This window comes from Stegodyphus dumicola, chromosome 9 (genome assembly GCF_044657685.1).
Source record: "Stegodyphus dumicola isolate Sdum_Otavi_A_Nest chromosome 9, ASM4465768v1".
NCBI lineage: Eukaryota > Metazoa > Arthropoda > Arachnida > Araneae > Eresidae > Stegodyphus > Stegodyphus dumicola.
Window position 1 is genome coordinate 97,627,130 of NC_140776.1, and position 25,743 is coordinate 97,652,872.

Sequence of the window (25,743 nt, forward strand, 5' to 3'; positions counted from 1 at the left end):
CAACATTCACTCTATGGGGAATTCTAAAAATATGCTGCTTATAAAAATTCTGTGATTGTTAAGTCATTGATTTGTAAAGCCAAAATACTTTGTAATAAGAGTATACACTACAATCAAAACAATATTTTCAAATAAAAGCACGAGAGCAAATGTACACATAAGTACATATAATTATCATTTTCCTTGCATAGGAAGAACAGACTAATAAAAAATTAGTAGTGTTAACATTCAACCATAAAGTTAATAAGCATATAAATATTTTATTTACAAATGATCAACAATTCCAAGTTTTAAATAATGATGAGCTTTAAATAAAGTATCACTTTACTTAAAGCTTATCGTTATTTAAAACATGGATTTGGTGAGAGGGCTAATCAGATTTTTTATTAAGTCAATAATGAATGGCATATTGAAATTCTAAATTAAGTAAAATTAAGTACGAACAGTTCATTTAAAAAAGTCATACCTGCAATAATAATAATAAAAAAATAATAATAATAAAAAAATCTGATGTGGACAAAACATGAATTCCTTGTACAGCATATTAAATTATACACATTTTTTACTGAACTTCATTTAAACTTATTTCCTCGAATTATTCTAACTTAACTAACGAATCCCTCAAAGCAAATTGAAAATGACAAAAATTGCAAATTTTGAAATTAACCTTGTCAATATTTGTCATACAGGAGTCAAACTTCTTATAATTTAGATTTTTCATAACAAATATAAATAAGGAACTGAGAGACCACATTAAAAGTTAGATTTCATTATCTATTCATGTTTTTTTCTTTTTTTTTTTTAATTTGACATTACCAAATCATGAATATTTTCATCACTTAAAACACTTCTGTAACTGGAAGTATATGACTTTGACAAATAATTGAAAAAATAAATAAATAAATAAATAAAGGCTGGGTAAGGACTTTTAAGCCGGGTAAGGGGGTTGGATAGGTACATATATACATTTTTGGTACTTCCAAATGCAATAAAAAAAGGAAATGCACAAATAGACATTATAGCAATCTCATACAAAATTTCAACATTCTACAGCTAACCGTTTTTTAGTTATATGAGATACATATGTATCTATAGACATCTGAAAAAAGTACATTTAAATTCACTTTATTACCTGCCTCTGAAAAAAGAGTATTTTGCTCTGTCCATATGCACAGATGTCACACAAGAGAATAGTTGAAATAGATTCACAAACAGTCAAAATTGATATTTCTATTGATATACGATACCCAAAATTTTTCCCGATTACAATACTTATTTTACTTCAAACAAGAAGTAAAAAATTTTACATGACAGTCAGCATAGGTTGTTCCCATACCAAAAAGGCCACAGTTTAAATCCTGTGTAAAAAATGGACACGTGAGATTTGAAGAAAGAGGGCCTTTAAAATCTCTCAGTCATGCTGCATCAGACCCCAAATGTTGTGAAAGCAGAAAAAAGAAATACAAAATTTCTATTCCTTGCAAAAATTTTTAATTAAAACTGGGATAAAATTGAGTAAAATCAATGTCATGTTTAACGCTAAAGATTTACACCTATCAAAACTAATAAATGCACCCATCCTAATTATTTCTGAGTCTGTTTATGTAATTATGCCATGACTTAGAATAAATAACAAATATCTTTTCATTTAGAAATAAATTCAGCTTATATAGAATATAATAAAATTTTTCATTCAAGTTAGTATATAAAGAAATCTGAAATCTTATTGTAAAATAAATATTTATTCTTTGGATCGTAAGAATTCTCATATCTATGAACATGCATGAGTGATAAAAAGGAGCATAAATTTAAATTTATAGAAATGTTAGGGGCTTTTAATAAATTAAGAGTAGTAAGATTACATGATACTGTCAGATGCTAGTGAAGTAATCCTTATAATTAAATATTTACAGAAGTTCTGTTACAAGAGATTGCTTACTTCAACTATAGGATACACAATTTCATTATAAATTTGTTCTGTTGTAGAATCTATAAAATAAGCACCATCAAAAGTAAAACTTTTTGGTGGAGCAGAGCTATCAGCCGGGTTGACAATAGAGCACAGACCACACGAAGAATCCATGCTGATTATGACCTAAAATTTTTTTAAATCACATAAAGATTAAAAACAAAATATAAGCTTATCTCATATGTCATAAACATAGCAAAGTAATACATCACAATGTATCAATTTATTTTAATTACAAATATGATACTCAAAATACATATACATTGATACAAATGAATAAATTTTTAAAAAATGCTATTTAATATATATAAATAAAATAATACCATCTGAAAGTAAAGATGAATTACTTCAATAACTTTCAAGTGGAAATATAAATGTATCATACAGATAAAAATCAATACATGCCTCTAAGCTTTATAAGTATTATGAGCATATAATTCCATACAGAAGGATGTTTTCCTAATTCATTACACATGAAAATTTTTGCCAAATTCTAATGCATCCGATTTTGGGTTGGATGTATATTAGGAGAAAATAAGTCAAGGTACAAATTTAAAGGGTCATTTTTAAAGTATAATCAAGAAAATACTATTTATTTATAACATTTTGGAAAACTTTAAATTTCAGGAAAAAAACACATAATGCTGAAAGGGTTAAGTAACTTGCCTAGGATCAATACATAGGATTGATGATTGTACAAATGCATGAATAATCTTCCCAGACTTGCTGTTATAAAAATGAAAACATAAAAAAAAAAGTGTTTATGTGGTGCATAATTATACAGGTGTGAGAGACATGATATCTCAACTAAAAATCACTTGGTCATGATGCATTCAACATGGCACAGGGCAAAAGCCTGTCAACGGAGAAGTTGTTTCAGAGGTAGCAATGGCCATTGTCGAGCAGTCACTGATGAATGATCATGCCACCAATAGTGCACATGCAGTGTCACAGCAGTTAGATATACTGTATGAAACAGTGTAGAAGTTACTGAGAAAACTTGTGCACTTTTTCCATTTAAGATCAACCACAATCAGTAACTGCTTATTACCAACACTAACCATCAGTTACCTTTTGCACTAACTTTTCTTGTCCAAATGGATGTCAATCAGTGCTGGACATTGAATATCCTCTGGAGTGATGATGCCCATTTTTATCTCAACTGAACAGTAAATTGTTGAATTTGACCTGTAGAAAACCCATGTGCCTTCTACACTATTCCATTACACTCCCCTAAAGTAACCGTCTGGCGTGGGTTCACTTCCCAATTTATTCCTGGACCATTCACCTTCAAAGAATATTACAATAATGGCCTTGTAACATGCCTTGTAATGGCCTTCAGATACCATGACTAGCTCAACAGTTTCATCTTACCTCAACATCAGCAGAGACTATGCTTTCTGTCTACTATTTTTGTGTAAGAAGGTGCTCCTCCACAGAGAGAGAGAGGTTTTTGCAGCAACATTTTACCAATGACAGAGTGATTAGCCATTCATTTCCCATTCCTTGGCCAGCCCGTTTCCCGATTTCACTTTGTGTAGTTTTTGGTTATGGGGCCATTTACAAAGTGTGGTTTAATGGGGTAATCTTAAAACTTTGGCTGATCTTAAGGACCATACTATGTTGCTTGTGCAAAAGATCACTAGCGATCAGTTATTGAACGTACCATTCATCATCTACATGTTTTACACTTTAATGAGCAGGACCACATTGAACAAAATGCTTTACATTGCTAAACAGTCTGTAACAAATAAACGATGCTTGTACTTTTGTACTTCAATGTAATGTGCCACCTAGTAGAATTTTTTTTAGGGGGGGGAGTATCTTTCAGCACATCTTTTGAATTGTCTATTTACAAATTCTTGAATCAATTAGCATTTTAGTTACGATTACAGGGTGCCCTAAATAGGCTAAGTTTAATTAAAATCACCCAGTGTATGTACAGGGTGATTCACTACCAGACCGACAAACTTGCAGGGTGTGCAGGGGGTACAGAGATAACTTGGAATCACATAGGAATGCAAGGTTGCAAATGCTATAGTTGTGAGCTATAATGCAAAGAAACAGAAAAAAAAGAACAGAAACAGCAGCACATTAATGTTCGTTGAAAGATTTTTATTGAAACAACAGAAATAATTTTATTGAAAGGTTGTACTACAACAGTTCGAAATTATGACCAGAAGTCGCTAGGCAGGCCTGACAGCGGCACTGCATGGAATTCCTTACATTTTGGAAGATTCCACCAGGCAGTCTGTAGATGATGCTAAACGGAAGGTTGCGTGAACAGCGATCCTGCTGGAAGTTGTTATTTCCAATCCATTTCCCGAGGTAGTAGGATGAACACGCATTCAAATGATGAACTGCTCAACAAGCTGATCATGTATGGAGCTGCAGATTGTAACGGGCATGCCACTCAGCAGTTGTACCTGAACAGGCGTGCTCCACAACATACGACTTTTGCAAGTGTGAATAGAAGGTTACGTGAGACTGGTTGTTAAACAAGAGCTACAATGAATTGACAGTGGACAAGGACACCTGGCAATGAAGAAGTGGTCTTATGTCTGGCAGAAGACAATCCAAGTATGAGTACTCAAGTAAGCAATAGCCTAACAAGTGTGTTTTATCTCAATACATTGTCTGGAGGATGCTCACAGAAAACCAAATAAGCAAATAACCATTTCATCGCATCCAATTATTATAGTCTGAGGATTATCCACTCAGGAGGGCATTTACTACATGGTTCCTGCAACAGAGTGCTGCAGACAGTTGCTGCATCCGCATTGTTTATGGATGAAGCGCATTTGAGGGAGCCTTTAATCAGCATAACACCCATGCGTGGGCTTTGGAGAACCCTCATCGTATGCAACCATGTGGAGCTCAAGAGCGTTTCTCGGTCAATGTTTGGGCCAGCATTCTTGGAGACTACCATACTGGACCATACCTTTTGCCCAGTCGTTTGGATGGTAGGGCATACCCGATCTTGTTGCAATAAGACCTGTCCGAACTTCTTGATGCAGTACATGTTCCTCTGTTGTTGTGCCGCTAAATGTCATACCAGCACGACAGCTGCTCTACATTATATGATTGACATCTACTGACACCTCAACATAACCTTTGGACAGCAGTGGATATGTCGTGGTGGCCCGGTTCATAGGCCTGCCAGATCACCAGACCTATCACACATGGACTTCTTCTTCTGAGGTCACAAGAAGAATTTGGTGTATAAGACACCCGTTCTTTCAGTTGAAGATCTCATTGCTCGAATATCTGTAGCTGCTGGGAGGATATGTGACATGCCAGAAATCTTCCAGAATGTAAGGAATTCCATGTAGCGGCTGCTGTCAGGCCTACCAGATGACTTCTGGTTAGAATTTTGAACACCTACTGTAGTACAATCTTTCAATAAAATGTTTTCTGTCCAATTAATGTGTTGCTCTTTCTGTTCTTTTTCTCTACTTCTTTGCACCATAGCTTGCAACTATGGCATTTGTGCCCCTGCATTCCTGTGTGATTCCAAGTTGTCTCTGTACCCCCTACACACCCTGCAAGTTTGTCAGTCTGTGTGTGTGTATAATATATACGTGTGTGTGCGAGGGTGAGGGTGCTTTGAAACTCATGGGGGGAAATTTAAGGAGTGATAGAAAACATTTAAACAAGCAATTTTCTCAATACAATGCATAGATGAAAGCAAGCAATTAACAGCTAGATGGCGCTATAATGGAAATCATAAAGCACAGGTTTTCTCACACACCATCATTTCTAGCATGGATTTTAGAAGGCATGTCAATGCGCAGCAATTAGAAAAAGCACTTTATGCATGGTCTTGCGAATGGGAATGCTCTGGAAGCTGAAAGACTGTACAGGCAGTGTTTCCCGAGAAGACACGTGCCGAACTGAAAAATGTTCAAGTGATTACATTGGTGTCGGTATGAAATGCAGTTCTTTGTTACCAGCATGCATGATACAGAACATGACAGGAGTGTGCAGACACCACAAACTATAGAGGACATTCTGCAAAGATTGGAAGATTGTATGGATATGTAGCCAATCAGCAAGAGGTGCAACAACATCTGTCTGGTTACGTCACAACTTCTGTCTCACCTCACAGCCTCTTTTTGGCCGACCCCGTTGGAGAAAAAAGAATGCTTCGTAATGCTCCCAGTACGAGTCTTATTCCTGTGTGTATAATAAAATATATTTTTATATTGAATATTGTTTCATTCAATTATGGAGTCAGATCAACTAATATACCACCTTCAATAGCAACCATCCCTCAGATATAAGTACGTGAGAGGTTTCCCGTGCCATAAATACACCCCACTCGATTGTTTGGTGAGTGCTGCAGGATGAAATTACACCCCTACCATGTACAGAAAGTGCAAGCCTCGAAACCTGCAGATTTTGCACCATGTGTCAAGTTTACACTTTGGTTTTTGCAACAGCTAGCAGCACAGACTGCTTTCAGAAAACATTCACGGATGAATGCACCTTTACTCATGAAGGCATTTCTAATATGCATTTTTATCACCCCTTTTACCCGTGAGTTTCGAAACGCCTTGTGTGTGTATCTGTCTATCTATCTATCTATATATATCTATTTATCCCTTTCCTATATAACTTATATATATTTTCAGAGCAAGCAAAATTTTCCCTATATCAAATGGTGATACAATTCTACTGACATCTCACACTGAAGTCACAGCATCAACAATGTTTTAATCTGATTATAACATACCAATTTTATCATTCTTTCTCTGTTTTCTTTACTCAGATATCATTGAGATCATTAGCCATTGAAAATATAATTTTGCTTTTAACATTTATTGAAATTTTATCACATGAAATTTCATGTGATAATATTTCATTCATAAATAACAAAATTATTGATGAGAACTACATGTATATATCTGTTACATAAAACGTATACATTTTGAATGCACACAAAAAGTTTGCTTCAAATGTAAATCCCCACATGATATTTTGGAATAGATGCAAAGTAACACAGTTTTAAACCTTGTAAATGTTTTAGGAAAAATAACTGAAATTGTTGACAAATTAATTGACCTAAAATGCTTTTATATACATAGTTAATAAGTTATACAAAATACACTTCTTATAAAACAAGTATTATGCTAAAAAATTTGATAACTATTTATTAAGTAATTCATGTGATAACTTTTTGCTATATAATGAATGAAAGATTAAAGTATAACTTTATATGTTCCAATTCTGAAGTGCTTATATTTCATTTTTTTAAATTTGTATTCATTAAAATAAAAAGGGCAATTCATACAACTGCAATTCATCAAGAACACGCTAAAAATTCATTTCACCAGAGATGAATCCAATATTTTAAGGAGCCCTATCACTGGCTGAGTGGTTAAGACCACTGCATACTGGGAGATTGATCGAGGCAAATAGGCTGGCTGCATGCTTGGTTTTCCCCCTGTGCAACATGAGTATGAGCCAGTTTCCTTCAGAAAATCTTTCATAAAGATAGGAGAGCAAGTAGCCCTTCTGCGCATTGCCATATTCAGAGAGCCTAATATAATGATATCATTCAATAAACAGTATGCTTCCAAATATCTTCCCGTTTCTATACACCACATATTTCTATACAAATTTTTTTTGAATTTTTTTTTTTTTTTTTTTTAAGTCAAAAGGGCTTTTTAGACAAGAATGAATATTTAAATTAAAAAATTTTAATGTCTTCATTTTTAACAACAGTATGTAATTAATATAACTTACATCCTCTGATACATTTGGGTAATAAAATTAGTATTAAAATATAATAAGCTTAAATGTGTAACAATGAAGGGCCTATTTTCATAGGCTGGTGATGTAAAATTTTATTAAAAATGTTAGCATCTGAAATTCACTATTTAAGTTTTGCAAGTGTTAAAAATACACTTGTGAAACTTACTTAAATAATCCAGTTAAAACATACTTCAATAGAGTTAAAACACTATTGAAGAAAACATATTCACTTATGACTCATCAAAAATTTAATTAATCACATTATAATCTAAAATTTATAGTTAACTTTATGGTTGTTTGTGCTAAAATTACATTTCTAAAACTAGTAGTATTGATTTATTTCAATAAAAGTTTATGTTAGTAATACTAGAAACAATCTACATGTTTAAATACTTGCATGTCATTTAAAAATGTTTAGAAAAAATTATTTAATTTCATCAGCTATCAACTTTTATATAAAATTTATTTATTTATTTCAATTTTTACTTGAATGGAATAAATTTTTAGAATAATTTATTTCAGCAGAAAAAATGCACTTTTGATTTCATTTAAATTTCTTGATATGAAAACTATAAAAATTAAAATAACTAAATTAAAAATGCAAAACAATCACCTAGAAAATACATTTATAACATTTTAAAGATTAGATTTATGAATGTGGAGTACAAATTGTAAGGTTATTATGCTAATTAACAAGTTACTGTGATTTTGATCTTTAACTTATCTTCTTTCCACATTCCTCAACAGAATGCATATTATGTTTGTGAGTATTTAAGCTAAGTGTTTTGAATCTCAGAAAGTGAGAGCTTCTGTCATTCACATCTATTGTTAGTTTCTTTGCCAGCTCTTTATATTCAGCTTTGGGATTCTCTTGCTAGCTGATACTTTAAACTTACATGCTGGTAATTTAACTGAGCCAGGTTATAGTTTAGTTTATTTAATGTGTAGTCTTAAATTTCATTAACTGCATTTGAATTTAAATTGTCTGTTATTGCTTAATTTGAATAGAAACGATTGGTAGTTTTTCTGTAGCACAAGTCATGCCTTTTATTTGTATGTTAAAAGTTCAGATTAAATGAAAAGGTTACTTAAAACCTTCTCCTATATTTGTGAATATTCAAGATGTACTGATAACTTGCTAACCTGTCTAGAATAGTCTGCAGCACTTTACTTTCCAGAGCAATAGCAGCACTACAAAATGAATTAATTACCAGAATGTGTGCATGGTAAATATGGCAGCTTGCAGGACTATCTTAACAAAATCCTGCACTCCAGATTTCTGGATTGTTCCAAGAACCTTACCTACACTATCTTTTCTCCATAATAATAAATTTGTTAATATTATATGGGTTCCTAGACAATGGAGTCTACCTTGAGCCTATAGAGGACCATATGTTAAAATGGCATAGAATGTTCCTAAATAGGACATGCCAAGGAAACCTTCCCCCATAATTGCTATATGTTTTCCTGTTTAAATGATATTGAGATAGAATATGAAAACAGGCACAATTCTAACAATAAATGAGCCTGGCAGGTAAAGCAGCTAACTGTTATCAAAATAATTTAACAGTAGAAATTTTAATATCAAATACAAATATATTAAATAATAGATGGTGTAAATCATTAAAAAATTGTTTACACAACTGTAAGAAAGAAAACATTACTTATTCATAACTTTGTAATAAAAATTTAACAGTAAAAAACTTTTTTAAGATAAAAAGAGACAAAAATGTTACCTTGCAGCCTAAATTCCTTTCTCTCTGGTTGATAGGTCGACATCTTACTATTACTTTCACAGTCTCGGATGCCATGGAAATACTGAAATTTCTTCAAGTCCGCCGGGTTTTTCACCTACAAAATTTGACGTATTAGAAAAGATATATTCTCAGATTTATATGAAATTTCAATTTCACTTTATGAATGATAGTAAGACAACATTTCTTAAAACATAACAAGCATTTCTGTAAAAATAATTTTATTATAGTGTATGATCTATACTGACATTTGTGAATTACAGAATTTTCAAAAGGATGGAAATAACAAATTTCATAATTTGTTCCCTAAATTTTAATAACTTTAATTGATGTCAAAACGATTTTTCTAAACTTTAAAACGTGTTATCGGTTAAACATTAATTGGATTCTAAACTTTAAAACGTGTTATCGGATAAACATTAATTAAAGAAGAAAATGTATGCAATACTTAATACCATATTTATAATTAGCCAAACTTAGGCAATCACCTATGGAAACTCATAAACGAAGATCATTAAATGCCTATCAATTCTTTTATTTTATCAAAATATGGTTGTAATATTCAATAAATGAAAATCACTAACATTAATTTTTCATAATTTTTGTATTTAAGAAATATTCTTTTTGATACTTATGTATTTTCCCATCAACCATTTTGGTAAATACAAAGTGTTGCCAAACAGTGAGATTTAGTGCCAATAATGGATAAACATAACATTACAACACACATAGAAGCTCTTCGCTTTTATTTTATGAAACCCCAATAAATTCTCAATCTTGCATTTTGAGCAAATGATTAAAATTTGTGATCAGCCACCTTTTACAATACAACAAGCAGAAAAATTCAGTGTCACAAGTTCTTTCCAGTGTACTCAAAATATTGAAAGATCTCGGTATCCGGAAAAATGGCACAGTAAAAATTAGATTCACATTGAAGCAAATTTATGCAGAAACTGAAATAAAAATTACTGTTCTGTAGCTATTTTAAAGGTCATTAGGAACTCTTAGCTAGAAGAATGACTGGTGAAATGACTTCATCAGATAATCAGAAAGGTTAAGCTTTTATTAATTTATGTTAAGATGTGTGGTTAGATGACCCCACACCTTATTATTTTTTATGTACCTCTAAAATGTTATGCTACTGCTTTTTCCCTATACTGCTTTCTATCACATTTCCTATGTTCTTGCTTCAATTTAGTTTTTTCAGAAATAAACAATTCTGTTATTTTGAAGATACATCAAGCATCATATATCTCCAAACACTTAATATTCTTGGCAAGATCTTGCACTAGTTCCATGATCTTAGCTGCAAAACTATTCAGGATAAATGAGTTTTTAAGTTGTCCTTTAAATTTTTCCTGCCAACGTGTTTTAAGAACAAACTTAAAAAAAAAAAATATTTAGTTTACTAATTTTATCAAAGCTTTTATTTACTCTTTCAATGCTTATTAATTTATTAATGCTTCTATGCTCTTACAGAATTACTGCAGGACAAATTTTTATTTATTAGAAAAATTTGTTAATTGTGCCCATTGATAAAAAGGTCTGTCAACGTAGTTCAGTTAACAGAAAAGTACTTATGTTTGAGTTAATTGCATTCCTATCAGTACATCTGTTCACACTAAATCAAATCTGAATGGTATTTATTTAATCTGCACAAAAGTAGCAAAACTACTACCAGTAAATAAAGAGTGTAACTACTTCTGGGATACATTGTAGAGTCTAGTGGATGCACTTCTGTCTGTATACTGTAGTAGCAAGAAACTACACAGGAGCAGGGTTAAAGTACCCTTTATTAACTCTTTAAAATTTACAATGTGTCAACTCAACGCTAACAAACTTCACCTCTGCTGGGGTGGTAACTGAAAATCAGATAATTGAAACTAGAAGTTGAAATATAAACAAGTGATAAAACTAGCCTACAGAGCTCAGTGAGATCCTGTAACTCAAACCCCTTCTACATTAGTGGCAGCAAAGCAATGCAATTAAGCCACTTGAGCCAGCAATAAGCAAACGTACCTATGGTGGTACTTTTAAGTGATGGCGATTAAAGCCTAACTCTCTCTTTCTCCTGCCGAAACTGGGCTTTTAACTACTTCCTTCAAAGTAGAAAATTTGCATTTCCTTCCGCACGCTACAACATTTAACTATTCAGGCACTGACAATTAGGGGAATGGAGGCTTACAGGAAAGGTCTAAAGTCAAACTTTAAATTGTTAGTTAAAATAAATATAACATTATACTCCTTTCCTAAGAGATTTGAATTACATCTAAGATTCTAAATATATACTCATATGAAGCCATCACTCAATCATTCATATATATACACATATACAGTACAAAGTATGAAACTGGACCTCCTGATCATTAGCAACTTTTTTTTTTAATAATAAAGTTTGGGAATAAAAAAAAACGCTACTATATAGTAAAAGTAATTTTTCTCCCAACTAACTGATATTCTTCTACGTAACTTTAGAACTTTGCTGGCTAGGAAATCACATCACAGACAATGAAAATGCGTTGATTGATGTTACACTCAGCCCTGTATACAGTTTCAAACTCCCTTGAGAAGTTTTTTTTTGGGGGGGGGAGGGACATTTTCTATCTGATCTAAATAATAAATAAAATCTAATCAGGGCTGAGGAGTCGGAATCAGAGTCGGGCAGATTTTGGGATAAAAGGAGTCAGAGGTAGAGTCGCTAAAAGCAGGTCGACTCCGACTCCATGGACAGCTTGAATCTGAAATGAAATTAAAATAAATTGAAAAAAATAATTTATGACAAACTGAGTTATTACTTTTATTTATGGACTGTATACATTAATAAATAGTTACTTTCTATTTTATTGACCTATTAATAAATAATGTAAGGGAGGAGGATGGATGTGATATTTGCTATTAGTGATTAAACTGATTCATTTAGTTACAAATCTCACTGCTAAATTCAGGTAAGCAGCAATAGCACCTAAAATTGATGCCATTCTTAGGAAGCGAGCAGGAAAAGGAGCAATTATTGATAAAGCAATGCGATAAGGAAGTACATATTTGATGATAAAGAGGTTTTTTTTAGAAGATGTAGATAACCCTAATGTTTTACTAACAGAAAGACTGTGGAATGATCTTGCAGAATTGAAAACTCTTCTTTCTATACCATATATAGCCACAAAAAAGCTGCAATCCGAAGAATTGACAGGAGGCAAGAATGGGATGTTTGTTCTTTCTGAAATGGACAGTTTATTGTAGAAGGAATAATTTCTTCAATGAAGAAAAGAGAAACTAGTTTGCTAGACAATGAGATCTTGTTGGAGATCTGAAACACCTAATTTTCTTGGATGACGAACAAATTAAAAAGGCAAAGAAAGTCATCTATAAGCTTTCATTAAGAATGAAATTATTCTCAGAACAATTGGAGAATTAGAATCAGGACAGTCAAACTGCAGATGTTGCAATTGAGTGTCTATCATCCTTTTCCATTGATGGATTAGATTTTGAGAAATATTTTTGGATAATATTGAAAAGGCTAAGACAAAGCGAATGAAAATAAAAAAAGAGCCTTTAAATATAAAAATGAAAAAATACAAACAAGATTTCTACATGGCCTATGAAGAAATAGAGAAATATGATTGCACTTGCAAGACACTTCTTTTAGAACTTATAATCTATCCTGAAAAGTTAAAAGAAGTATCCCTAACAGTAACAGCTCTTCCTTCTACTCAAGTTAGTGTGGAAAGACTCTTCTCAGCTCTGAAGTTTATCAAATTGGATCTATGGCCCTCCAACAAAGAAAATCTTGCCGAAGCTATACTGTTTCTTAGAAATAACTAATGCCAGTTTTTCCATTTCATAATAAATGATAATTAATATAAATAATTTACTATGCCATCAATTTTTTTCTGTAGCCTCTATTACTTCTTTTATATTAAAAAAATAAGCTGTAACCCATGTGTATATGTTTACATATATATATAGGATGGAGTTGGAGTCATTAAATCAGAGTCAGTCAGTCATTTTCCCTACCAACTCCACAGCTCTGAATCCAATGACAGATTTATTTGGAATGAGATATTGCTGATATTGGTTTTCTTTTGCTGGCATAACAGCAGAAAAGTGTTCAAAAATTAGATTCCAAGAAACCTAAGTTCAGATAATACAGCAAACTGCACTCTCCTCCTAACTTATCAAATTTACAATTTTAGTAAATAAGAATATCTGCATTTTATTCTTTTCTCAAATTTATACATCTGTCAATCAGCCACTCGAAATTTTGTGCACACTGAAATGCAGAGCACATTGAAATGAAGAAAAGTAGCTTGAACAAACGATTCTGAAGTAAAGCCATGAAACAATTCTAGAAATATTTTAATACAAAATTTGATGAATGGAGAATTACAAGATAATCAGAAGACATGTCTGCAGATATTTTTTAAAATGCTTGGCATAATTTATAGCCAACTACCAAATTTCATGATCATGAAGAGAGCCAAAAATTTTCAGACACCAAGAAAAGGTGAAATTTTCAAATTAATGGAATATCAGAAGAAATGCTAAATGAAGACGACATAACCGAAGTCTTGTATTGCAATTACAATGCCTCAGTCATCAATCAGTTAACGGAATGACAAATATTGTAAGTACGGTTTTACATCAAAGAAATACTGCCATTTCAGGTTCTCAAGTCACAGTTTTACGTGGCGGTGATTCAGAAAAATATTTGTTTTTAAATAAAAAGAATATGTTTTCATAATTTCTACAATTCATCTTACTAGATATAAAGGTTAGAGTAGATTGAAGGGTGCTCCTTGTATTATCACGAAGTTGTTGATTCATTTATCGGCAAGTTGTTGTTTCATTCATGGTAACCTGAATATTTGAATGTTATGGAAGCCCATTATGACGTAATCGATTGTGTGATTGCCGTAAATTCTGAATGATGCGAAAAAGATTTGTAAGGGCTTTGGTGTGTGTTGGTTAGGAAGTATGTTGCTTGTTTTGTGGTTCAGACAGTAGAATGCCTGAATGTTGTAAGATTAATTTGAATTTCTGTATGATTTGGAACGAAAGGGGAAAAGTGCATTGACTGGTGTGTAAACGAAGGTTTACTTAGTAGCCATTATAAGTGTCCTGTTTGTAGGAAAGAAAATGTGTATAGTTGAATGTTGGGGGATACCGACACTACGGAGGATAATTTTTAATCTTATTTTTGTGAATTTATCTGGCAACGCCGATATACGGATTCTAGTTCCGATAATTTTAGGAAGTTTTTGGATGCTGTTAAGGAATTTTGTGTGCCAGAGACTGAAGGACTCAGAAATTTCTAAATAAGGTAAGTAGATATTTGCTTTATGTAGCACTTAGATGCATAAGATGAATTCGCTTTTTTTACGTTATTTTATTGTTTGATTTAAAATGTAATTTATTGAGATTATGTATTTTTTGTTTGGCTCTACTGTAGAATTGGGTGCTCCTTTGACTTTTTAAGTGAAAATACATCGATGTGTACATGGATAAAGTCAAGGGAGTGCACAATGCCAAGTTTGTGCAATTCTCTGATGGTTTTTTAAGTGAAAATAGGTCAATGTGTCCATGTGGATACCGAGTTTGCGCAATTCTTCGACTTTTTATTTTGTCTTTGTGTAGTGGCAATTTTTGGTGCAAAAATTGCCATTACACAAAGCCAAAACACCAAGGTCAAAGAATTGCACAAACTCGGTATCCATGTACCACCAAAAATCACTAATTTTCACCAAGCGGCACCCGTAAATATATTTTTACCGCAATAAGTTGATGATCTAAAATCCGAAAATTTCCAAAATCCGGAATTACTGAAGTCCTATGATTCTGGACCTCATGCTTTGTATTACGTACATGCATATATATATATATATTTCAGACTACAATAAATAAAATGCCAATAATGCAACTTATCAGAAATTTCAATATCTTCCCATTAAAAAAAATTTCATTTGGCACTTTTTTTTTTTTTTTTCATATTTCTATGCTAGCAGGTCAAAAACAAAAGGCTAAGCAGCCTTTGGTAAAGCTTGGAAGGAAAATGTGTTTGAACACAAAAAGCACTAGTTGTATCTTGTATCCTTTTTATTACTGTCATACAATTTATTTATTTATTGTGGCAGGAGTTAATATGTATTGGATTTTAAAAATCTGTTTCAAATGAATTGCAATGCAATAGTAGATTGGGATAATTACTTAAGAGAGATATATATGCTAATTCCATATTATTTCAGCCCAATGTTAAAATTTCCATGTTCCTGTTCTCGATCATTCCATTTTATCTAATATAGAACCAGGCTTTGTGAAAGAAATAAGCTAAAGCAATGTTGTGTAAAAAATGCTATGGCCTTAACAGAAAAGTAGCCAAATTTCTATGAGTATAGAATTTTTTTTCTTTTTTTGACTACTACCAAATTTAAATCCATTTTCTCCTATTTATATCTAATTTCCCTAATTGTTAAGATTATTTTTCATATTTAAACAATTTTAATAATATTGGTTGCTGTATATGAAATGACAGATTTGGTAACAAAATTTCAGACAATGGTAAGCCCATTATGTTAAAAAATATTGTGATAGATTTTTACAAGGTTTGTTCTCACATGATACAATTCACTTACATCAATCAAAATAAACATTATTAGATGCAAAACACTTCTTTCAGTTAGATGCAAGTACATGCATGCAAGTTTTCTAGAAGTCAAATATTCTAGACTTTAAGTTTTTGAAAGCATTTCCAAAGTTGCTTCATTGTTGTTTCCCTATTTAAAAATTACTCAGATATTTAAATCAGTTGGCAAGTGGTATCATGAGTATTGTGAATGAGAAAGTCTCATTACGTAATGTGCATATTTTTGACGTTTGTTTTGATACATATTATTGTGTGTTGCCATGCAGGGGCGTAGCTAGAAGGGGGCAAGGGGGGACATCAGTCCCAGGGCGCAGAATCCAAGGGGCGCCAAATTGATGTTACGACATTTTAGAATTAAATGTTTTCCATCCTTGGCAGGCAGTAGGGGGCACGAAATCTTCAGTTGCCCCTGGGCGCTGAAAACCCTAGCTACAACTCTGTTGCCATGCATTATAACTGCATCACTCTTGACCAATCTATGATGCTTAAAGCATAATTTTATTCAGCTGGATGAAGCATTTCTCGGCATTAATGTTTAACCAAATTTTAAAACAGACTCTACTGTTTTTCAAGGATGCAGATTCAGTTTTGACTCGTGATTTGAAGCTTCATCAGCATCTAGCTGTTGAGTAGATTGGTGATGATTTCGTAAGATACATTATTCATCACATGGTACTGTTCCGAAAAAATTATAACATTCCTTCCAGGAGATCATCAAAGAGCAGACTAACAAATGGTGTATCATACTTTCTGAATATGCTCATTTAGTAAGGTTCTTGCTTTCCAAAATGCTTACAAGAGATACGAAGCTATCAAATACTTTAGCTCCAATTTCTCTAAACCATTCTTATCAACTGATGATGATAAAAATTCGCTAACATTTGCAATTTATTATGGACTGCTGCTAAACATTCCCCCTGCTGACTTTTTTAAAGAATCATATTGATGGATATATTTTTCTAAGCATCATTTTGTGTCTTGTACATTAACTGTATCAGCTTCAAATGATTTGCTGATTACTCTGTGCACTGTGACTTCATTTAAATTATTAAGAAAAAATACTCATAGCCATATTCTTTTCTATATGATCATACTGCATCTTATAACTCAAATCATTCATTGAATTCATGCATGGATATTATAGACTTTTATTTTTTATTTTAGTTTAGTTTCAGTATGGTCAGAATTTTGTCATCACTTTTTAACACACTTCCTGATAAGATACAGACTTCAAATTTTGTATATACACTGTTTTTCAATGACGATGCAATGAGGTGAACAGACTTTTTCAAAATTTGATTTAGATATCTTTTTTTTTTATTTGACATAAACTAAAAATTTCGGAATTTTACTGTCAGTACTACCGAACAAAAAAAAAAAGAAAAAAAATCTGTTAAATGAAATTTGTATGAAAATTTGGTTGATCTTTACATTATGGTAACTTGGCGATTTTTTGACGAAAATTTGGCAACCAACTCTCCTACAGCAACCCTCTATTTTTTTTCCCCGCCGCCATTTTGTCTTCACAAAGTAAAGACATGTTTCTTTTCTTCTTATCTACTGAACACTTCTTCCAACAATTTACTAGCCGAAATACACTTATGCTAGAAATTTTATCAAACAAAACTGCTTAATCATGACAAATATTCACTGCAAAATTGGGAAAAGTGCACAATACCATAGTCCTTACACGCGTTTTTCAAAATAACACATACACATAAACCATGTACACGCCGACTTACTTTTACTTAAAAAAAATCCCAGAATTGCACAAAAATGGCATTGCGCACACTCTTCACTATATCCATGTACACTGCTTTTTTCTCATAAATTAGAAAAATTTCACGAAAATGCATAACAATTTTCTGAATCTTTAAACCCGGTAAAAAGAACATATATGAAATTACCTGATCGCGAAAAAGTATATACCCTTTCCAAATATGAACATTCCCCGTATAAAATAAATAAAATATCCAAAAACTTTTACCTCTACATTATCTATTATATTACAAACGTCACTAACTAATTCATACCGCAAATATTACAAATGGTTACAAATACTTAGTGTCAAATATTTAAATTATTTCCATGCACGTTTATTTCAACTTAAACGTATACCAAATTCCTACAAACATAAAATTCACAAAATAACTATCATTTATAATTAAAATATCACTAAACCATGTACACGTCGACTTATTTTTACTTAAAAAAACATCCCAGAATTGCACAAAAATGGCATTGCGCACACTCTTCACTATATCCATGTACACTGCTTTTTTCTCATAAATTAGAAAAATTTCACGAAAATACATGATAATTTTCTCAATCTTTAAACCCGATAAAAAGAACATATATGAAATTACCTGATCGCGAAAAAGTATTTACCCTTTACAAATATGAACATTTCCACATATAAAATAAATAAAATATCCAAAAACTTTTACCTCTAAATCATCTATTACATTATACACGTCACCAACGAATTCATACCGCAAGCATTACAAATACTTAGTATCAAATATTTAAATTATTTCCATGCACGTTCATTTCAACTTAAATGTATACCAAATTCCTACAAACATAAAATTCACAAAATAACTATCATTTCATTAAAATATAATTAAATTCAAAAACACTACTTAAAATATAAATGAGCACATACATTAAATTAATAAAAATTACCTTACAATCCTAATTACTTTAAACTAAATCATTGCTAATAACAATTTTCCCAATAATACCAAATTCCTTTCCACCTTACATAGAACAATGCATAAAAATAATATCCTCAAATAATTAAAAATACTAACTTACCTAATCTTCTTCAGAATATTGATTACGTGGCGGATACACTTTTCTAATTCATTCAATAAAATTATTGGAAGATTTTTTATGCGAATTTTTCCTCCATACTTCCTCCGCTAAATAAAAAGCAAACTTCTCTTTATCACAATGCCTAAATACCCATTTCGGATTCACTTTAGTTAGGGCCATGGGATCCAAAAATTAAACAACACTGTTTCACACAACACAGAATAAAGCTAAATACAAAATTTCCACATTTTTTCCCGATTAAAGAACCGTAATTCGTCCATTAATATCACATGACATATCCCACGATCTCTCATTTCCCTCATGCAAAATAATGCGTAATCGGAACTGAGTACTGCTCACATTATTACCAAAGTCCCAGGTAGTAACCTTTATCGCCTCCAAAATGTCGCCAAACTACCAGTTACCATATTGTAAAGATCAACCGAAAATTTAACTTAATTTCTGAATTTTGAGAATTTGTTTATTTATTTATTTATTTATTTTTTGACTGTCTGACATTCACGAGTTTAAAATTTCAATATCTAAAAATACATTACATATAAAGTTTTGAATTCTTTACAGATTATTTTAACAAACACTTTGACCTATTTTAAAATAATAATTATAAAAGCATATTAACTGGATGATTTTCTACATTTATTTTGAAAATATGTTGCAGTCTCAAAGAAGAAGGGGGGAACTGTTTTTCCGCCCGTCATATTACTTTCAAAGTTATGATGTCAGTATGTCACACGATTCTTACTGCTTCTGTACATGTATCTTTGCATATTTATGATCTCAAAAGTAACACAATTTAGGGTTTTAATTAAATAAGTATATAATCAAATACATTACTGTTTTTATAGATAATACACAAACATATTTTATCATACTCTTGAATATAATTGCAAAATTTGTTAGAAGTAAAAGAACCATTATACATTATTGAAAAATGATTTTTAATCAATTTTTTTATTGATAATACACAAGTGAAACTAAAATACAGAAAATAAAATTTAAAAATAGGTTTTTACAGACGATAAGCTTTTATTTAAAATCAATATGATAATTAACGAACTAAAAATAGAAAAATAATTTATACAGATTTAAGGAAAAAGAAGATTTAACAATTCTCTTTAGAAAATTCATCTACAATTTCATATCACAAATAATAGTCACTGATAATAATACATAAATAACTACTTAATATATATGAGAATTTATTTATTGCTTTCAAGGGTACCCACATTTTTGCTATTCGTTGTATAAAACTGTCGATGAAATTTGTAAAGAATTGTTTTATCTTTATGATAAATTACTTATCTGTTTTGAGTTCATTAATTATAATACCCATTTTAAATAAAAGCCACTATGTAAAAACCTTCTTTTTTTTTTTTTTTTTTTTTTTTTTTTTTTTTTAAACACTGATGTCCAACACAATATAACAATTTAGTAGTGTTATGTGACACAAAAACCATTTCCTTCCCTAATTTCTAATTACACAGCTGTTAGCTTTCACATGAACAATGATGTATTTTATTAAAACTGGTTCAATTGCAAAATCCAAAAAGAACCTTGAATTACTTCTCAAGATTCCAAGTCTTATTGTTACATTACTTAACTAACATTGTACATATAGTTTTACTAATATCTATTCCTCACTGTTATTCAATGATATTCTGGTTATAACAGCAATGATATGAAATTCAAAATTACATAAAATGGAAAATTAAATTGACATTTAGCATTTTGGAAAAGTTTGCAGGATTTCACACAAGACTAAAACAAAAACAGTGATGAGATTCAACTTATTCAGAACAACTTCGAAAAATATTTTTTTTTTCAATCATTGGTTTTTAAAGATGAACCATGACATTTATGTAAAAAATTTTTTGCTAGTTAGTAGCTAATTTTACCATTTACTTTCAGCCAATGAATCAGTTTTTAAATCATTCTAATTCTAGTATTGACACATCTTTGACCAATTTCGAATCTTTCTATGCAGAACTAAAACCTAAAATATCTTTAGTCCAGTGAACCTATTCTGTCTAGACATACGTTTGACTATCTTAAATCCTTTCTTTTTTTTTTTTTTTTTTATTAAGAAATATATTAGAAGACAATACAGACTGTGAAAAACATGTGCATTTGCAACATAAACAAAATGGGTATTTTTCCATTAACAATACCTTTTTAGAAATATACCAGAAGTAATCATGGTTTAATACCAAAAATCTTAATTGCATTTAGTGATTTTTTTTCTTTTCATAATTCATTTAGTGAAACTCAACAGTCTGGCATTAAAACATTCTCATTTGTGAAAAAATACTGTCTGCTTAAATAGTTTTTTTTTTTTTTTGCTAATCTTTGGAATATGGTAACAGGTAGTTTGGCGACATTTTGGTAAGGCGATAAAGGTTACTAGCTAGGACTTTAGCAGTGTACATGGATAAAGTCAAGAGTGTGCGCAATGCCATTTTTGTGCAATTCTGGGATTTTTTTTAAGTGAAAATGGGTCACGTGTACATGGATGATACCATGTATGTGCAATTCTTAAAAATGCGGCAAGCAGTGGGTGATTCTGCACTTTCTCCCAATTTCGCACCTAATCTTCGTCATGATGAAGCATTTTTTGTTCCATAAAAGTTCTAGTATAAGCATAATTTGGCTAGCAGATTGTTGGAAAAAATGTTGAGTAAAAAAAAAAATGCCTTTACTTCATGAAAACAAAATGGCGTCCAAAACAAAACTAGCAGGTTGCTGTAGCAGGGTTGGTCGCCAAAAAACCGCCAAGTTACCATAATCCAAAGATTAACCTTTTTTTTTTTTCTTTATCTAAAAGTATTAAAAACAGAGGTAGAATTTTACTGGCCTAAGAAAGCATATATTAATTAAGAAATATAATTGGCATAATAATTTATTTACATGCTTATTATTTGCTTTATGGCTTCTTACACAATATTTGAAAATAGTACAAGTGTAGTCTCTGTCGTGATTTTTTTTTTTTTTTTTTTTATGCTGGCACCTTTTTTAAAAATATTCCAAAATTTACATTAAATCTGCCTGCAAGTTTTGAATTTTACTCCCCTAGATAAATTATTTCCAATCATATTTACTTATCATGATGAAATATATTAAAAACTATATATTTGGCAAACATTTAAAAATTGAGTCATACAAAAAATATGTAATCTTAAATAATTTTTAAATATAAAAATACTTAAATTCTCAAATATAAAATAAATTCTATAACTAAAAATAGATAATTAAATAAAATAATAATAGTTAAAATAATTAACTTATAATCAATTCTAAATTAATTATAAAATATTAGGTACTTTTCTGTTATGCACCTGCCACCCATTTTGAGACATTCGTGCAAGTGCGTGTGCATGCAACCTGTAAACTATTCTTATAACCAAAAATTATTTACTTATAAAAACCCACCAAAATGTGTGGCAGGCATATAATGGAAAAGTACGAAAATTACTTTTGAAATATATTAAAAAATAACTCTAGGTAATTCATTTTTTTCCCTTCCCTATATTAGAGGAGACTTCCTCAAATATAACAATAACAGAAACTACTCTGAAAACACTACTACCTTATGACAATGGTCCATAAAGAGGTAAAGCTTAGTTGAATAATTCCATGCAACCCTTAGGCAAGACCAGTTCAGCTGTCAAATTTTCCTTTCTCTCGTTATGAATTTGAAAATGATTCATGTGGTTTCTGGTATTTATCCATAAAGATAATTAAAACTGACATTCAATTTTAATCCATACATTTCATACACAATAAAGAATTTTCAAAAATGTTTACCACTTTATTACCAAGTTTACTTTTTATAAAGCAAAATTACTTAAAAACCTACAATTACATCTTACAAAATACAACCAACTTTATAAGGTCTACAAACACGTACAATTTGATTTTATTTATATTCTTCAAAGATGATATTTTAAATTTAAAATGCTGAAAAAAAAAAGAATGCACACACAAACGAAAGTTTAAAATAATTTTAATTAAAACACAATACTCTGCTACGTGTGAAATATTTTTACATAATGCATGCAGTAACATAAATTTAATAATAAATCTGCCCTTTAAATATCATCAGAGGAGTGAAATTAAAATTTGCATATCGTATCAATTTCCGATTTCAGTCTTAAAGAACTAAGATTAAAATAACATTTAATTAGTAGTTATTTCAATTCGGTGGTTACAGAAGAGGTCATTATTGTTAATAGAATGGACACATTGCTAATACGTTTCCAGGTAAGCTTTGTTACGTGACCTTATAATCAAAAAGTAAATGTTATTATAGAGAAAGTAAACTCTGTTACCAAAGAATTCACACAATTATTTTCTGTTACTATCCACTGAAATCCTCTCACCATAATACACATACTCACGTTAATGCGTGCAAGTGCAATCTATAAAAACGTTTTCAGATACATGCCTAAGTATTTTAATTTAAAAGAATCAGAAGCATTGTATGGGTCTTTTGGGAAAAGAAAAAAATTATTCAAACGTTTAATAGGGTATTTTTTTAACTCCGTCGAGTACATAAATTTTTTATCCGCAGATTTTGGAACATACCTTCCGAATCAACATTGCTTCATCATACTCATTCCTTGCACTTAATCCTAAGAAATATTCACATCACAATGTCATTATGATTTTTTGCCAATCACTAACATGCGTGAATTAAAATGCACGATAATATTACGAGCGCATACAACATGATACACGCCGGCACGTCAATTCCATCGTTTTCATTATACAAAACACAACAGCACAGCCGTGGATACAAAAGCAAAACACACTACTGTTGTCAAGCAAAGTAGCCCCCTAGCGGATGTTTCCGAACATTCGACTTTGATTAGATTGATCGCCTTTGTTGATGTCGAGTCGTTAGAGGATAACTTCAGTAATGAATATTTAATGATTATGCCTTCCTTTTCGTTTTGCAAGGCAACCTTGATACTGCTTTTCTTAAAGAAAGCAGCATACATAAGTGTTTTTACTTTTTCTTTAACCCAAACGGCCTTTAGCAGAGAATGGCTATTAGTCTCAAACAAATTCTAGACACAAAATATTATCGCCTTGTGTTATATTTAAAGAAATTAAATAACGAAGAATCGGCGTGAATGTATATATGTTTCTCATATTGTGAAAATACAGCAGTACTTAGAGTAATCAAATTTTGAATAACGTAGTCCTCCACCCGCACATGGGAACCTGGAAGCCCGAATTCTTAATTTCGAATTTGTTTTATTATCTATTTCATATTTTGTAAAACTTTAATGAAATTTTGATTACAAAGCGAGCAGTGGTAACACTGTACAGAATAAAACTTTTTCTTTTTTTTTTTTTTTTTTTAATATCCAGCGCGCGAGACTGTCTATCGAAAATTCTAAAGATATGCTGTTTTTAAGTGTTTTTAGCCCAAAGGGGCATTAGCGTGAATGTTCTCCAAACGAGTGCGTGTGTTTATATGAAAAAGCGCCTCTTTGGGTGTAATATAAAAACTGAAAGCTTTTAGATTTTCTTTTTGTTTCAGCGGCGGGTTCTAGCCATTTATAGGCGTTGGCCACTTCTAAGGTTGCAAGCGATAGTCACTTTTTTTATGGAGGCACCTAATTGGTGGACTATCGTTGCCTCGTATGAAGGGACAGACAAATTACATTCATGCCTTCTCCGGGATTCAAACCAAGTCCTTCGGTACAACAGTCAGATTCACTTACTACTTTCCATTCTGAGTGGCAAATTTTTGTAATTAAATGACGTACTTCTTTTTTTATCTCAGTGTGTACCCTACTTGAATAGTACTTAATATTTTAATTCTCAAATGGCAAAAGCTTCGTTAGTTTCTCTAACCCGTGCAAAATGCAGCTTAAATATCTAGAGACATTAGGTTAATTGGAAAAGCCGGAGAGATGAAAAATGAGCAAACGCCTTTGCCGGAAATCGAACCGCGGATCTCTCAATTACGCGCTGAATTTGCTGACCACTACACCACGAAAGCTCGCTAAGAAGGCGGGAGAAATACTTTATATACTCCCCCTTTTAAAGGGCGACTGGAGTTTTTAGGGGACCCTAGTCGCCAATCCTGGGTGAGGAGAATCATCATCCAACACCCTTTTAGTTCGAGCGCCACTGTAGAGACATTAGGTTAATTGGAAAAGCGAGAGAGATGAAAAATGAGCAAACACCTTCGTCGGGTTTGGTTTGGTTTATTTAATTACGGCAGAGCACACTAAGGCTATCTGCCTAAGGGGGGATGCCTTCGTGGGGAACTTTCTAAGGGAAACTGGCTCGTATACACGTTACACATGCCTTCTCCGGGAATCGAACTGCGGACCTCTCAGTTACGCGCTGAGTGTGCTGACCACTACGCCACGAAGGCTCGCAAAAAAGGCGGGAGAAATACCTTGTAAGTAAACCACGTTATATTAGCATTATTTGGTCTTTAGCTCAACATTTTTTTTTTTTTAATTTTATTTTATTTACTTTTTATTTTAGACTTCTTTATTTGATATCCTCTTAGAATTCTTTATCTGGAATCTTCTTACATTTATTATAAAGTTTTCTGTTATAATATCCATCTGGTATTATAACAGAAAACCTATAAATATATATGAGAGTATTCAGAGACCGTTCTTTAAAACCTTAAATACGATTTTGATCTGGAGGCAACTGCATATCTCCGGAGACAACTTTATGATCGACAAATTTTAAATGCCTCTAAAATAAGAATTTTAAAAGAAATATTAGAAAATGAAAATGCGAGTTTTTCAGAA

At 31.5% G+C, this 25,743-nt stretch overlaps 1 protein-coding gene across 3 annotated transcripts in view; it reads right to left on the reverse strand.

The window, feature by feature from the left end:
- Kif3C (Kinesin family member 3C) overlaps nucleotides 1–23,937 on the reverse strand; it is a 115,486-nt gene extending 91,549 nt beyond the window's left edge. For 2 of the 3 annotated variants that reach the window (XM_035352334.2, XM_035352333.2), the window contains exons 1-3: nucleotides 23,540–23,934; nucleotides 9,463–9,577; nucleotides 1,940–2,095 (exon numbers count right to left, since the gene is read on the reverse strand). In XM_035352334.2, coding sequence (XP_035208225.2) covers nucleotides 1,940–2,095; nucleotides 9,463–9,537 — 231 coding nt within the window. In that variant the 5' untranslated portion in view covers nucleotides 9,538–9,577; nucleotides 23,540–23,934. Of the gene's footprint in view, nucleotides 1–1,939; nucleotides 2,096–9,462; nucleotides 9,578–23,539 lie in introns of all 3 variants that reach the window. The other variant, XM_035352335.2, reaches the window with a different exon arrangement.
- Nucleotides 23,938–25,743: the final 1,806 nt, after the last annotated feature.